Consider the following 16,798-nt stretch of genomic DNA (forward strand, 5'->3'; position numbering starts at 1 on the left):
CAGGTGCTGCACAAAAGGAATGGTTGAAGGGAGAAAGGAGCGGGGGAGAAACACCTCTGAAATCACTGCGGTCCAATTAGCCAGCCTCTCGTCCTTCGTGCTTACAAACAGGAGCACACATTAACACCTGCTACAAAAGCAAACATTTTTAGATATCTTCATCTTCACCTCCCTGACATTGCCGTGAAAGCGCGCTCAGCAGCCAGTGACGGATAGGGCAGTTTCCTTCTTCTACTTCAGCAGGGGCCTCTCAAACAGAAGGAACTAAAAAGTCACCAATCTTCCCGTCGGGCTGAATTCCCAGGGTCCCCTGCCCCTCCCGTGCTTCTCATGTCCCCTCGTCATTGAGGGAGCCCCACCAGGCACCCAGTTGCGCTCAGCGCCTTCAGGGGACCTGCCCCGAGGCACCGGGATGCTGGGTACCCAAACTCACTGAGCAGCAGCTGGCGGGGACCGGGGGACCGTAGTCACCCTGAATCACCTTTAGTACCACCTTTAGTGGTAAAGAAGGGCCTTCTTATGTACAACGTGGATGACAGCACAGATGTGGAACAACTCTCACAGGCTTCATACAACCGACCACTTTGGAAGTGTATTCATCTGTATCTACTGGAGGGGAACCTACTCATATCCTACTCAAATCCCACCAATTTCAGTCGGAGAGATATTCCCATTAAAACTGCACGTGAGGGCTTCCCTGGTGGCGCAGTGGTTGAGAATCTGCCTGCTAATGCAGGAGACACGGGTTTGAGCCCTGGTCTGGGAAGATCCCACATGCCACGGAGCAACTAGGCCCGTGAGCCACAATTACTGAGCCTGCGCGTCTGGAGCCTGTGCTCCGCAACAAGAGAGGCCGCGATAGTGAGAGGCCCATGCACCGCGATGAAGAGTGGTCCCCGCTTGCCGCAACTAGAGAAAGCCCTTGCACAGAAACGAAGACCCAACACAGCCAAAAATTTAAAAAATAAATAAATAAATAGATTTAAAAAAAAAAAAACTGCATGTGAGTGTTCACCAACGACTCATACAAGAATGGTCACAGCAGCACAGTATTTGAAACAATTCCACAATGGAAACTACCCAGATGCCCATCAGGATGTGTATCAAGAACAGATAAATGGCGATGTGTTCACACAATGGAATATCATACACCAGTGAGAAGGGGCAATGTCCGACCACAGGCACTAATATGAACAAGCGAAAGACACCAGACACAAATGAGCAGAGACAGTGTGATCTCATTCACATAAAATGCAAAACAACCACAAGTAACCTATGCTGTTAGCATCAGGATGCTGAGGCCCTTTTGTTGGTGGGGGAAGGGCCTGGAGGGGGCTGAGGGGGGGTTTCTGGGATGCAGGAATGGTCTGCTTCTTCACCTGGGTGTTGGTTACCCAGGTGTGCTCAGTTCCTGAGGATCCACTGAGGGGGACACTTAAGTGGACCTTTTTTTAATGTATGCAATCAAGGGTTTTGTAAAACAGTACTCTGTTGGCATGGTTGATGTTAAGACTCTAATGAAAACATATTAGAGGCAGAAAAATGGAGAGAAAGTCAGGGTCGGGATGCTCAACCCAGGCCTGACCTTTCATCACTCAGACTGCGGGACTCTTGGAGAAGGTGCTCACGCTTCTGCCAAAGACCCAGGGCACCAAGATTCCAGAAGTTCTCGAGGCCCTCACTGCCAAACCTACCCCCTGGGCTAGCCCCATGCCACCAGAAATCCGCTGTGCCCTCTCTCATAGCGAGGGCCTCCCTAGCCGCCAGGGAGACCACATCCACCCACAGAAGGCAAGTAAGACCTCAAGGCTTCCCTCCATCCCTCGGGCCAAGTGGGAACACGATGGGACTTTGAAAGCTCCCTCCTTAAAAGGCTGAATTTTCCAAAGTCCAAGACCGCTTGAAGAGAAATAGGAAAAGTAGCGAAAGAACTTTGTAAGCATTCTGTTTTGACAATGTGCCTGAGGAATTCCCCACGTTTAGTGGGGAAATGTGAGCAGTTAAATCTATTTGATGTCATGACATACGAAATTGAAGCATAATTGCCCCTGAGTGCTTGACAACTGGAAAGCACTTCATTTCAGAAATGGAGGGAAATTTATGCTGGGAAATGGCAGAGACTGTCAAAAGTTTGACTGCAATGTGAGTGGAGCCACGTGAAAAGAAGGTTCGGATGGAGAAAGTGCTCCAGCTCTGACATTTTTAGTCCCATTTGGAATGTCTCAGAAACAGCAGCAGTGACTCTATCCTTTGAGCTAAAAGCCAGTGAAATGATGATTGGAACCAAACATTTCAACCCCGAGGGGTGGCCGCAGCACAGGTAGGAGGAAACACATGCTTACCAATCATGTGGTTGGCAACGTGGATTTGGATCTCTCTCTCGTTCTCGAAGGTCATCTGGCACTTGATGCACTGGTACGTCTTTTTCTGTTTGGAAACCAAAAGGAAAGGAATTAGACAGCCAGGATGCAGAACAGAGCAGAAAGCAAAAGTTCCTGGAGGCCATGGCTCAAGACTTCCCAGAATGGCTCTGATCCACTCCCAGTTCTCTCCAGGCCATTCTCTTCCCACCTGCCTCTGCATCCAGCTCAGATTCAGCCTGGGGAAGTGGGGACAGGCTCCACTGCAAGGGAGCTGCTCCTCTGCTCGACCCGGGGAAACTGCCCTATCCCAAGGTGAGGGCACACAGCAGAACCACAGAAAGGAAGCTGAGGCAGGCTGTTCTGCTTGGGGTATGCTCCAATCCATCTACCCATCTTCCACCCATCTATGCCTGCTGTATCCACTCATCCATCCGTCTGTTCATCCATCTGTCTACCCATCACTGTCTACCTACCCTCTGTCTACCCATCCATCCATCTAAACACACATACACACACCCACCCACCCATTCATTCATCTAGCCACCCATCCATCCATCCATCCATCCATCCAATCATCCATCCATCCATCCACCCATTCATCTCTCTTTGTACCCATCCAACTACTCTCTCATCTACTTACCTACCCTAAGAACCAAGTGGCCAAGCAGGGGAGACTGCTTCCATCAGCTCTGACACTCAGGGGTGACTGAAGAATTCCTCCTCTGCCCTAGACACACAAGGCCCCAGGTGATCCTACAGCTGGCTTCCACACACGGGGAGCTATTACCAACTGCTTTTGTGCGGAGGGGGGCAGAAAAATGGAGAACATGAGATGTTTCAAAGCTTCTCGAAGACTGGTTCCAAAGAGTGGAGCTTCACAGTGTGAAACCAGCCCACTGAGAACAGAGGTGTGTTGCCTGAGTGGGGGAAGGGCTGTGGCTGTGCGTCTTTATGAAGAGGGAGGGGTGGTATGGGAATTCAAAATATCCAAGTTTTCTGAAGACTACTTTGGGTCCTGGGATGATGGGGCCTCCCTCGACCTCTGGAAAAGAGGGCAAGACTCTGGATTTCTTGGCTGAGCACTGAGGCCCAACCCTCAACGATGTAGCCAGGACGAACCACCAGAGGGCTCAGTCGTCTCAGCCCCACCTCCGCCCCACCTGAACCTGCAGTTCTTCTGAAGGGCCTGGTCTCGCCTCCGGGCCTTTGTCTATGCCGTTTCCTCCACCTGGAATACCCTCTCCATCCTTAGGACTCTGTTCAAATGGCACCTCTTCTGAGAAGCCTTTTCTTCCCACCCCAGAGTGAGTTTAGGATCTCCCCAGGCCCCTGAGCTTATGCTGAAAGCACCTAGTTGATCCACATACGATTCTGTCGTGGCCAATTGATTTGTTTGCTCGCACTGCACCGTGAGCACCCAGAGGGCCAGGACGCGTTCTGTCCACCTGTGAGGTCCCAGCAAAGACTGCGTGCTTAGGAAGCATTTGTTGAACAAATGAGCAAAGTTGTGAAATAACATGTGCCACGTCCTCTATGAGGGCAGAAGGGACAAAGAGAAGTCATCCCATGGTGACTAGGGATCCTGGATCCCCACCACCCAACACAGGGCCCAGCCCAGAGTGAGTGCCTAATAAGCACTGAACTTTCATCATGATTCTTACTGCTGCTGAGAGACTGTTGAATCAATGAATGGAGAAACAACTGGAACAGCTGGTGCCGGGAGCTTCAGGCTCCAGGCGGGGTTCCCGCTCGGGCTCCAGGACCCGTGCTGATAAGACCAGAGCGCCTTGCTCCCAGGGCTTCGGGAGACCTGGGCGTTCAGTACGTCCTCAGAGCAGCCGCAGCGCTGGGCCCGGAAGCAGGCATTCAGCACGGAAACACCCGGGAATAATGGGTGAGTCTCGGGGGGACAGAACAGGGGAGCCTCACAACAGGCAGAGGAGATTTCAGGCCAGAAGAGACGGCAGGGACTGAAGTCTTCTGAGGGGCACAGTCCCAAAGCACCCACCTCGGCTCAACTCCTGGTCTGTGCTCATGGAGAGGAAGGACCCTGGGTTTCTCCGCCCTCAAAATCATTCATTCCCTCTCACATTGTGTCCCTCACCCACTCTGCCTGGCAAGTATAAGGGTCCTTGATGCTTAAATGGATGATTGAATGAATGAATGAATGAATGAGTGAATGAACAAGTAAAGGCAAGAATGAAGCACGCCCCAGGAAGCTCCACGCGGAGGAAGCCCAGAGGAGCCTGCTGGGCAAGGAAGACTGTGCCCCCCACCTCCTTGGTCGGAAGTCTCTAGAGGCCACGGCCACGGCTAGTCCAGACCAGTGCGGGGGACAGTTCATGATCAAAGTGCTGTTCCTCCTCGGGGCAGGTGAATGAAGTAGGCTCACTGTGCTTGAAAGATAAATCACCAGGAGCCTGCCTGGGCAGGATGAGAGAGTACCCCCAAATGTCCCCCTACCATATGGCCACCCCTCAGTGGCAGGAAGAGGACTGGGCCCTGCCTCGTGGGGCAAGAGGCTCCAGGGGAATCCCAGGGGAGTGGTCACAGGAGCTGCTGACCAAAGAGCCTGGGCGTTCACACACACACACACACACAGCGCGTATGCACAGGCATGGACACGCACGTGAGGATATACACACAGACTTGCGAACATCCTACATACCACCAACACGCAAGACCCTCACACACACCCACAACCCCTACACCCAGCAACCCACTTGCTCCCTGTAACACAGACACATCAGTGCAACACCCTCAGAGAAGTGGAGACATCCTCATGGACCACAGGTTCACGGAGCATCCCCAGTAACACACACGCTTTCAGTTCTCTCCCTGGAACCCTGACAGCCACACCCATCACTCCCCAATGCACCCACAGATGCACAAGCAGCTTATGGCACAAGGGTGTGCACTGACCCTTGTGGACACACATGTAGACTCATAGGTATACACACACACATTCACAGTCGGGCATACACACACCTGCACACACACAGGTTCACCAGCACCAGCACTCACTAAGGCACATGTATACCCATATGCCCCCACCCAGAGATGGCCCTTTGGGCCGTGCACGTGAGACCAGGGATGCCCAGGGTCTGGAGCAGCAGGCACCCGGGCCAGGTGCATGGGGAGAACACAGCATGGGGAGAACAGGTGAGGACTCTCACTCTGTCTACCTCCTGCTGCCCCCCATCCTCACCTCAGCACCTCCTCTGGGTCCGTCTCCCTTTTGCTATCCCCCAAAGACTCCATCCTCCTCTGGAGGTTCAGCCCCCGCTAGGAGACGTAATCACAGAAAAACAGAACTTGGCATTCAAAGCACCTCCTCTGCATAAGCCCCTTCCCCGGGGCCCAGCCCAGGACAGCCAAAGCTGAACCCTGGGACCTTGGCCAGGGCTGCCTTCCCCAGCTTGGCCCGAGCAACCTCAGAGGGTCCCGGGGAAGGAAGAGAACACGCTGGAGGATGTGGAGAGGAAAAGGGAAGAAGAGGGGCAAGACAGCCACTGCTGCTGAATTCCCACGATCATGATCGCAACTCACATTTACTGAGCACCTACTATGAGCCTACTATGTGCAGGCACTGTTTATTCTTAATACTCACAATGACTCTGCAAGCTCCACTTTAGGGATGGAGAAAGTGGAGTTCCAAGAGGCTAGGTCATCTGGTCAAAGCCTAGCGCCGGTGAGCAGGAGAACTGGATTGGACCCCAGGCAGGCGCCCTCCAGAGCCACTGTCTGAGCTGCCGTTCTTGGCTCCATGCCCCAGACCGCCCCAGACAGTCCTGCTCCGGGTGACAGAAAGCTGTCACCTGAACAAGCCCGTGAACCTGGCTGTCTGCTTACCCTGCAGGAAGATGGAGTGTGAAAGCACCCAGTCTACCTCCCCACCCCACGCCGGACGGGGCACCGTGGCAATCTGGTGAGTCGATGAGGGCCGGGGTCTGCCCACAAGGGGCTGGAATTGGGGTGACGTTGTTATTACCCGTAAACAGAGGGGGAGGCGGAAACCTCACCGCTTCGCTCCAGCCGACAGCAGCCTCGGCCCCATGGGAACCCAGTCCTCAGAGAGCTGGTTGCTATGGATACACTCCCGAGGGTCCCAGCCTGCCAGCCCCCAAGCCCCTGTGCAGCCCCCAGAGTCTGCTCTTGTATGCGTGAGTCCTGGGGGAGGGAGGGGTGGGCGAACAGACAGCTGGGCCCCTGCCCCCAGGCGTGCCCAGGCAGGGGGCGAGGCCCCAGAGGCTGTGCCTCCGCTGGGGAGGTACCCGGGCTTTGTCTAGCTCCTTTCTGCGAATGGCCCATCTGCCCAGGCCTCTAGATGTGAGTACCAGCTCCCTTCTCTCTCACAAGACCAGGGACAGGGAGAGGAAGGCCTTCCAGGCTCCCAGAAGACAAGCCCCCTCGGGCTCGTAGCCCCGCACTCCCACGCACAGCCGTGCGTCCTCGGGTACGCGGCTCCACCTTTCTGAGTCTGGGCCCCCTCTTTGCCAAAGCCAAGGTCATGGCAAAGGTCCAGGGTGTTGCCATGGAAACAGTATAAGAGTGGGTGCCCACACAGTAGGGGTTTTACGAAGTAGTACTTGATACAGGATCCAGAGCAGAGACTGGGATGGAGGAGGCTTCAATAGCCAAAGGCTCTGGGGACGCTAGAAGCAGCCCCATGGCCGGCAGGAGCCCCAGCGTGGGCAGGGATGGGGCTGGAGCGCACCTGGGAGAAGGGCATGCAGGGGCCCGGCCGTGCCACACTGTCCCACCGCACGAGCACCAGACTGACCATCCTGGACCCCACCCTTGCAACTAGGGGGGCTCCAGAGGTGCTGGCTCAAAGGCTGGTCAAGAGCTCGGGCTGGGGCACCACACACTCCCTGGGCTCCAATCCTTTCTCTGCTTCTTTAAAGTGGGGGGCTCACAGCAAACTACCTAATTGTTCCTTGCCTCCTTTTCCTCATCTGTAAAGTGAGTGCTGTAAGGATTAAATAGATAGAAAGTGCCTGGATGTGCCTGGCACATCCTTATTCCTCAATAAATGTGAGGTGTGATTATAAATGGGAAAATAACAAGGGATGGTTGCTACATGCCCAGCACGTCTTTACTCATTTAATCCTCAGGGCAAAACACTGAGGTCAGCAGGGAGACAGTCACAGTATTTGACAACTGAAGAGGAACACGCGCCGGCCAACCAGAGCAGAGGCTGGTTAAAAAAGCAGAATGGCCCCCCGGTCCCTCCCAGGTGATGCCAGCTTTGGAGATAGACACTATTGCAATTGCTATTACTACTGTGATTACTGTTACCCTCTGGCTTTACAGGTGAGGACCGAAGCCCAGAGAGGTCAAATCATAAGTGGGTACTGGAAGGGGGAGATTTTAATGCAGGCCATCTGACTCCAGGGCCCGAATCTCCCCCAGTCCACCCACACTGGCTGGCAGCAAGCTGAGGCTCAGGGGGACAGAGCTGGGCAGCTGTGACTGCACTGTGCTCAGGACCTCTGAAGGGTGACCGCTGGACCCTTACCTAGAGGCTGTGCTCAGTCAAAGGGCCTTAAGAAAGTGGTCCATTTCTGACTCTCCTTGGCTGCCAGGCACACCAGAAATAATGGGCGCTCAGCACAAATTTAATCAACCAATCAATCACCTCTAAAAGGAGCTCTCTGCTACAGATGGGGCTTTGACGAGAGGCCTCAGGCCCCAGCTGGACACACAGCTCTATCCTCATTCAGACGTTTCTCTCTGCAGCTGGGTGATCTTGGTCAGGGCCTCTGGCTCACTGGCCTCTGTGGGGAGCTGGCCAGGAGACCCCTTAGGGGCCCCCACTGCAGATTCTCCCTTCAGCCTCTCCAGCCCTCCTTCTCTCTCACTCTCTCTCCCCCTCAAAATCCCAGAGTTCCGGGCCCCAGTTCTGATCCCACAGTGAAACACCCTCAGCAGACATCCCTGTCTTCCAGCAGGCACCTGTGGCTGGTGGCCCTTCCCCAAATCCTGCCCCCCCTGCCAGTGGTACCAGCAGTGGTCCTCCAGGGAAAGATACCCCCGAGATCTGCTTGGCATCTCCTCGGTCTGGAAACAGACAACACAGACTTGATGGGAATCCCCGGGCCCGTTCTGACACCTGAGGGCCACGCAGCCTCCAGGCCCACTGGCAGGTGCCCCTTGGTCACCATTCCCAGGGCCCATGTGGACCCTCCAGTAGCTCAGACTTCCCCTGCCTCATTGAAACCCACTGGTTATGGGCCTGCGGCTCCCCCTGATCTGGCAGCCCCCAAGGCAGGGACCGTTTCTGACTCTCCTTAGCTGCCAGGCACCCCCAAAATAAAGGGTGCGCAGGACAATTTTGATCAATCATCAATCAGTCATTAACGATAACAGTCACTGGAAACATTCCTAGGGCCTTCCACGTACCAGCAACTGCACTGACGATAATGATGCTGTTGATGGTAATAGTATCAGCTGGTGATAACTGCTAGCTGACTGGGCCCTAAGTGCCAGGTTCCAGGCCCTTTATGTGTATATTATCTCCATAAACTGTCAAAGGACTCCTAAGTCTGAAGCCTAGAGGACAGAGTGACTTGCCCAAGAAGACCCAATAAGCATGTGAATAAGCCCACTCCCCGATCAATGACCAAGACGACCACCAACACTGAGGGAGCACTCACTGCAGCAGCCTTTTATCTACATGACGCCACGGGCCCCTCATAACAATTCTATGAAGTCCAGACAATTATTATTCCCATTTTACAGATGAGCACTTGGCAAATGAGGCCCAGGAAGATAAACGCCACGTCACACAGGAAGGGAAATGGCAACACTGGGGTTTGAACTCAGAGTCTACTGCGATCAGATGTGCTTAACCGCTGCACGACGGCGCTGCTTCTCTGGGCTACTAGAGAGAACACCGCCGGGCAACACAGAGCTCAGCACGGGGGCTCCTCTGGGCATGAGCGGAGCCCCAAGGAGCAAGGTCCAGGCTCGGGTGGGCTGCACTTACCCGGGGCACTGGCGACGTCTGGGCGCCTTTCCGGGGCCCACTGGTCTCTGGAGTGAGGTCACGGTGGTCCACCTGCATGTGGCTCTCCAGGTCCTCGGCACTCTCGAACTTGACGCTGCACTCGGGGCAGCGGAGGCCGGCGCAGGGCCGGTCGGCAGGCTCGGGCGGGGCCAGGCCACCCACCTGTCCGTTGGAGCTGCGGGCCATGCAGCCGGCGCAGAGGCCATAGGGGAGCCCGTTGACGTCGAGCTTCACCAGGTCCTGCTTGCTGCGAAACTCTTTGAGGCACAGGGCACACTTGTAGAGCTTCTGCAGCCCCTGGCCGTTGGGGGAGGACGCAGCCGAGCTGCCCGCCAGCTTCTGCATGTGGAAGGTGCCATGGATCTTGAGCTCGAGCGTGGAGGTGACCGTCTGCATGCAGACCACACAGCGGAAGCCCGTGAGGGAGTTGCGCAGGTCGGGGTGCATCTGGCAGTGCTCGATGAACTCCTCCTCGCTCTGCAGGGGCATCTTGCAGATGCGGCAGGTGCCCGTGTCCAGGCTCTTGCTGTGGGTCACCTTGTGCTCGGTGAGCGTCAGCAGCGAGGGGAAGCGCTCGCCGCAGATGGGGCACATGTAGTGCTTGGCAGGGCCCCGGTGCGTCTGCAGGTGCTCCCGGAGGCCATTCTCCGAGAAGAAAGTCCGTGAGCACACGTTGCACTTGTGGCTGCCCTTGATGAACTCAGCCTTCTTCCGGGAGCCGTCGTCCTCGCCTGGCCGGATGTTGTGGTCCCGCAGCCTGTGGTTCTGCAGCAGCACCTCCATGGTGTAGGCCGCCCCGCAGATATCGCAGCCGTACATGGGTTCTGACGCGTCCACGTCATCCTCGCTCGCCTCGTGGCTGTTGGGCGCCTCGGGGTTCTTCAGCAGCATGCCCTGCAGGTCGGCCGGCTCGGCCTTCTTGGCGGTAGCTGGGGGCACCCCGTTGGCCGTGCCGTTCTCGGTGGCCGCGTCAAACACGCAGTGCTTCTCCCGCAGGTGCTTCTCCAGCAGGATGATGGCGTGGAAGGCCTTGCTGCAGAACTTGCAGTTGTACTTCTTGCTGTGCGTAGTGATGTGGCACTGCAGCTCCACTTCGGTGCTGAAGGTCTCCCCGCAGAAGATGCATTTGTGTGCCTTGGCCGGGTTGCCCAGGTGGCTGTGTTTGACGTGCACCTGCAGGTCGGCCTCCTTGCGGAAGTCCCAGTTGCAGGCCGTGCAGCGGTACATCTTCTTCTCGTTGCTGTGCTTCACCGCCAGGTGCACCTGGATGGACACCTTGGAGTCAAAGACCTCCTGACACAGGGTGCAGTGGTAGAGCACGAAGGTGTGCATGTCCAGCAGGTGCTTCTGCAGGTCGTCCACCGAGGAGAACTGCTTGTCGCAGCTCTCGCACACGTAGTGGGTCGACGTGGTCATGTAGTGCACCGTCAGGTGCTGCAGGAGGGATTCCTGGGAGTCAAAGTCCTCTTTGCACTGGGGGCACGCCTGCTTGCGCAGCAGCAGCTCCAGGTGCAGCTTCAGGTGGGTCTGGAAGCTCTCGAAGTTGGAGAACTTGAGGTCGCACTGGTTACAGGGATACTCGCCGTTGGAGATGGAGTTGGCGCTCACCGAAAGCCGCTGCCGCTTCGGGGAAGACACCTCCACGTCAGAGGAGACCGGGCTCTGCTCCGCCTTGGACTTCTTGCTGTGGGCCAGCGGGATGTTCTTGTGGTTCTCCTTGATGTGCTTGGTGAGCTTCAGGATGGAGCCGAAGATGGGCGAGTTGGTGCAGTAGGGGCAGGAATAGACCTCCATGAAGGACTGCGCAGGCTGCACGACCGGGGACTCCAGCTTGGCGCTGCCGACGCTGCAGTGGGCCTGCTGGATGTGCTCCGTGAGGGAGGACTCGGTCAGGAATCCCATGGAGCACTGGTTGCAGAAGAAGGCATTATTGCCGTCGGGCGGGTTGGAGTTGGGGCCGCAGTGGGAGACGCGGATGTGCTCCTGCAGGCTGTTGATGTCGGCAAACATCTCGGGGCAGTAGTTGCAGTGGAAGGCGGAGATGTTACTGAACTGCATCACGGGGTAGGCGTGGTTCTTGTGCAGCTTGCGGACGTGCTCGTTGAGGTTGTAGAGGGTGGGCATGGAGTCTAGGCAGATCTGACACGTGTGGCTCTGCTGCGGCTTATCCGCGTGGATGGTCTTCAGGTGGATCTCCAGCACGGCCAGGCTGTTAAAGTCCCGCTTGGAGCAATAGGGGCAGCTGTAGACCACCTTGGACCAGCCCTGCCCGTCATCCCGCATCTTCTTCTGGCCCCGCAGTGGCTTCAAGGTGGAGTCCGGCGTGGAGCCTCGCTCCACGGAGGCGCTGGAGTCTGGGGTGGCGCTGCTCATGGAGGCCACGCTGCCCAGCACGGGGTCAGGGCTGACGCTGTGGTTGCTGGAGTCGGGCTGCCGGTGGCTGTCCAGGTGGCAGTAGACGCCCTCCACCGAGGAGAACTGCTCGGGGCACATGGGGCACTTGTGTTTCTGGTTGGCGTGGGCCTGGTGGATGTGGGCGAGCAGCGCGTTCTCGTCGACGAAGACCTCGGGGCAGTGGATGCACTGCAGGTCGGCCTTCTCGGAGAGCTGGGGGTGGCGGGTGAGCACGTGCTTCTCCAGCTCCTCAGTCTGGCTGAAGGTGTCCTCGCAGTAGTCGCACATGAAGTCGTCCTTCTTGGCCTCCTTCTCCGACTTGGCCAGGTGCTCCTTGTTCTTCTTGTGGGCCTGCATGTGGCTCTGCAGCGAGCTGGTGGAGGAGAAGCCGCGCTTGCAGACGGTGCACTTGAAGGGCTTGCTGGAGCTGTGGGTCTTCAGGTGGATCTTGAGGTGGTCGCTGCGGGAGAAGGCCGCCTCGCACTCGTGACAGTGGTACTTCTTGTCGCCCGTGTGCAGCTTGATGTGCCGGTCGCGGCTCCTCTTGTGCTTGAAGAGGCGGCTGCAGTAGGTGCACTTGAACGGCAGCTTGTCGCTGTGGATCTGCTCGTGCCTCTTCAAGTAGCTCAGGCGGATGAAGGACTTGTCGCAGAACTGGCAAGGGTACGGCAGGCCCGTGCCCCCTTCCTCCTCACCCAGGCCCAGGTCACACCCATCTCCGATCATCTGCGTGGGTGACGCAACATCCTTGCTGGAGGGAGACGAGGCCACCCAGGAGAGTTGTGGGTCGTCGTCACCATCTGCAGAGGGAAGGCAGCAGAGAGATTAGAGGCAATTCCCAGGGCCGCGAAAAACAAGGACAGAGCCAGCTTCTTGAAAGCTCGCAGGCTGAGGCTGTGCAGCTGGCCAACTGCTGCAGGGGGAGTGGTGGGAGGGAGTCTGGGGGGCCGGAAGCAAGTGGACATGCGGGCCTTCCAGTCTACAGGGGGGAGTGGAAGAAGGGTGGCAGGATAAGGCGGGGACGTGCCTCTCCCCTGGGCAACACCTTCCTGGACCTCGCTGGATGCAGCACCCAGCCCCTCAACAGGAGGTGAGGTCTCAGTCACTTCCCTGATGGGGGGTGGGGGGGGGAGCAGCCTGGGAAAAAAGTCACCTGAAATGTCTTCAGAGACCATCAGTCCCATAGGCCAAAAGGAGGTAAGTCCCATCACTTGATCAAGACATGGGGCTTGACTCCCCCTCCAACCCCTAGTCTGTGGGGGAAATCCCACTGGTGCAATGGGACGTAAGCAAAACTCTGCAAGAAAATAAAATGCATTTTAATGAATTCGGCCACACCACACTCCGTGGGGAAGGGGGGACTGATAAAGCTGGAACTGCTGCTTCAGGTACACACAGACATATGAGGCGGAAGTCACAGGCACATGGTATCAGCCTCGAGAGCACACACGGGGGTAAACGAAGGGCACTTGAGAAGGGGCTGCAGGGTTCCCAGCCCAAACCATCCCAAGGGCGGTCGTTTTCTTTGTTCCCCCTCCACCCCTGGATTTGCCCCAAGTTCGCTCAGGACCCTGGGTGATGGCCCGACGGTGCAGTGATCAGAGATGGGGCCAGGACCCAGATGGCCACAGAGCTCAGAACCTAGTGGGCCCTTAAATCCCCTGTGGCGTGTGCGGACAGGGCCTGCACAGACACCCCATGTGGCCCGCCCTCCCCAGGGACAGGGGCCACCCCCGCACTAGGGTTGGCCATTTCTGGAAAAAACAAAGGCAAACCGGACACAGCAAATTAAACCAGTGAAGTTTCCCAAGACACGGCGGGGGTTGAACCGAGCCAGCCTGAGCAGGGAGTGAATTCCATGGCTCAGGTTTCGTGTTGGGTGGATTTAAGACTTAATAATGAATGAAACGGACCGCAGGCTGCTACGGGCAGGGGAGAGACAAACAAAAGCTCAGACTCGACTGCACTGACCTTGCTCTTCTAACCCCGGAGGAAACAGACCACGGCCCCCGCCTCTCCGGCCCCCAGCCAAGCCAGCTTAGTCTTCGGAAAAGCCTCACAGATGGAACCCAGAAATTCTTGGCCAGAGGCAGCCCAGACCCTCTAGAAGGGAAAGGCAGGGGGACCACATTCCGAGGTTGGGCAGGCACCGGTACACACACCTGCACGCATAAACACACTCACACACACACGGCTCACATGTCACTCCCACAACTCACACGTGAACTCCAACACACCAACACACACTCACACACATGCAGTCATACCCACACTCATACCCACACACAATCACACACAGTCACATACTCTCACACACACACAAACACAGCCATTCCCCTGCAATCACTCCCACATACACACACAAGCTTGAACATACATGCACACTCACCTGCAGACACAAACACACACACCATCATGGAGGCACGGCTCAGACCGGGGGTCCCATACCCCCAGGCTCTCACAGCTGCCAACCCCAAGATTTGAAGAGACAAGCAAGGCCAGCTGAAGGGTCTTTCGGGGTCCCTCAGAGCTGGCTCTGAGCCTGCTCCTAGGGCCCACGCACCGCCCCGACCGTGTGAAGATCTGCCTGACCCCAGCTGGCACCGCTGGCAGAGCTCTGCCTGGAAGGATGCCGCTCTCCAAAGCTCCCGGCCCAGAGTCCTGCATCTCCCAGCAGCCTCCCTGCCTCTGAAGCCCGGTCACCCAACCCAGTGCAGGGTGCCTCCCAAAGTGAGGGCACCCGCTCCCCTGGGAGCCTCACATTTCAGGGCCTTCGGATGGGAAGGACGCAGCGCTGCCAGCCCCTCAGATGAGATGCGGCGGGAGGCACCCCGGCCCCTGCCTGGTAATTCCCAGCTCTTGCCAGCTGGGCCACGCGGGGCGCAGACAAAGGGACCCAAGGGAGGTGATGGCTGGAGCTAGGGCAGCTGGACCTGCTCGGCCCCCGCCCCCTGGCCGGGCTCCACCAGCTTTTTATTATTTTGATGTCTTAGCTCAGACTCACGGAAGCTGCCACGGAGCCCTTCCTGTGTACCTCTGCTAAGGGCTGTTCTAACCACAAAGGAGGCGGGAACCAGGGCCCCTCCCACTGTACAGACGAGGAAACTGAGGCACAACCACAGTGATGTCCCCCAGGGAAGGACAGCACCAGGCCTGTCCACAGTCAGGCCCCTTGACACAGGTCAGTCGTACAAGACTACACCTGCGTAGGTGAGACCAGGAGGGGGACCCCCGTGTCAAGCTCCCATGCAGTCATGGTCTGGCTCTCCTTTGAGCCCTGACAGGACCACCAGAATGGCCCATCATCTGCATTGCAGGGAGGGGCCCCCGAGGCCCGGGAGGTTCAGAAGCTGGCTGGAGCTCGCAGGGCTGACGAATGGAAGACAGGCCAGTTCATGGGTGAGGGGGGCAGGGAAGATGCCTTGCCGGAAAGACCAAGCCCGGACACGTCTTTCGTTCACGTTGTCTGAGGATGAGAGCAGACACGTGCACTTGAACCCTGCTCCCCCATTCATTTGTCCACCCCACAAGCATTCCTCTAAACTCTCAGAGTCAGCTCACACATCTGCAAACAGGGACGTGTTGTGAGGGGTGGATGAGAAAACGTAATGTGAAGAAGCACTCTTATTCCATTTACATGAACTGTCCAGACCAGGCACATCTGTAGAGACAGAAAGCAGATTAGTGATTGCCTGAGGCCAGAGGAGGGAGCAGGGATTGACTGCAAATGGGCAAGAGGCATCCTTCTGAGATCATGGAAATGCCTGAAAGCTGGATTGCGGTGAGGACTGCACAGCTCGGTGAATTTACTTAAAAGTCACTGAATTGCTCACTTAAAACAAATGAATGTTATGGTATGCAAATTATACTTCAATTAAACTGATAAACAAAAGCACTATTTGGCCAATAATAATAATTAGCACTAACGAGTACCACTAGTGCTAATAAAATTAGCAGCTACATTTAGTGAGCATGTCCCAAGCGCCAGCACTGTGCTAAGTGCTTCTATTACCACAGTTAATCTCTTTTCATCCTCCCATTGGTAACATCCCATTTTTGAGATGAGGAAGCTGAGGTTCAGTGAGGTAACTTGCCCTGAGTCACAGAGCCGGATGCCCCAGTGGTGTTTGACCAGGATCGTGGGGTCTACTCTCACCCTGCTCCCCCTGCAACCACACCCAGTCTTTGAGAAGAAGAAGCAACCTGCCCCAGCACCACAGTCCCCGAGGTTCATTGCGGGGCTGCCTGGCTGGCTTTATTTTTCTGCAAACAAGTCTCAAAACTAAAGCAAAGCACATTATTCTGGGAACAACAAACTGAGCAACTGCTGAGATTATAATAATCTGAATTGAAACGAAAATAAGGCTCCTTAAACTAAAAAGACTCAATCAGGGGAAATGGGCATGTAGACAAATAAAGACCCAACTCAGATTGCCCTGTTTAAAGCCTTTTACCTTAACAATATTGACTGCTGCCGTCCCATCCCTCCAAATGCATTTTGTTTGGGGGGCACTTAGCTTACTGTTCTAGGAGCAGACTGGAGAGATGACTGGGGCCAGCACACTCAGGATGGATGTGCAGGGAGGTCGGCAGATGAAGGGGGGCCCTTTTCTTACAGCGGCAACGCTCCCCTCACGCTGACTGTTAGACATCACACAGTGCAGCCGGTGCAGCACACGCCCTCAGGCAGATGTGCAAAAAGGGAAGGGGTGCAGAAACGGGATGAAGGCAACCCCAAGGTCCCCTTCAACTTGAATGTTTCAGAACTCAGGGAGAAGGTAGGTTCAAGGAAAGTCCAGCTCGACCAACCACCTTTTCATGTCCAAGTGAATGCTTTGATAGAGTCTACTATGTGCCAGGCACTCTTTTAAAAGCTTTACAGGTGTTAACTCATTCAGTCCTCTCAACAGCCCAATGAGATAGGCACTATTATTATTATTGAATATTTCCCTGATCAGGTGAGAAAACTGAGGCACAGAGAGGCTGAGTAACTTGCCTAAAGCCACACAGCTTGCAGGCAGGAGAGCCA

General features: G+C 56.1%; 1 protein-coding gene across 2 annotated transcripts in view; it reads right to left on the reverse strand.

The window, feature by feature from the left end:
- Positions 1–16,798, reverse strand: part of ZNF423 (zinc finger protein 423) — a 331,848-nt gene that overhangs the window by 128,682 nt on the left and 186,368 nt on the right. For both annotated transcript variants that reach the window (XM_082437602.1, XM_082437603.1), the window contains 2 exons: positions 9,355–12,569; positions 2,343–2,427 (listed from right to left, as the gene is read on the reverse strand). In XM_082437602.1, the coding sequence (XP_082293728.1) occupies positions 2,343–2,427; positions 9,355–12,569 (3,300 nt within the window). The remainder of the gene's footprint in view (positions 1–2,342; positions 2,428–9,354; positions 12,570–16,798) is intronic.

This window comes from Balaenoptera physalus (assembly GCF_965194825.1).
Source record: "Balaenoptera physalus genome assembly, chromosome: 19".
Lineage (NCBI taxonomy): Eukaryota > Metazoa > Chordata > Mammalia > Artiodactyla > Balaenopteridae > Balaenoptera > Balaenoptera physalus.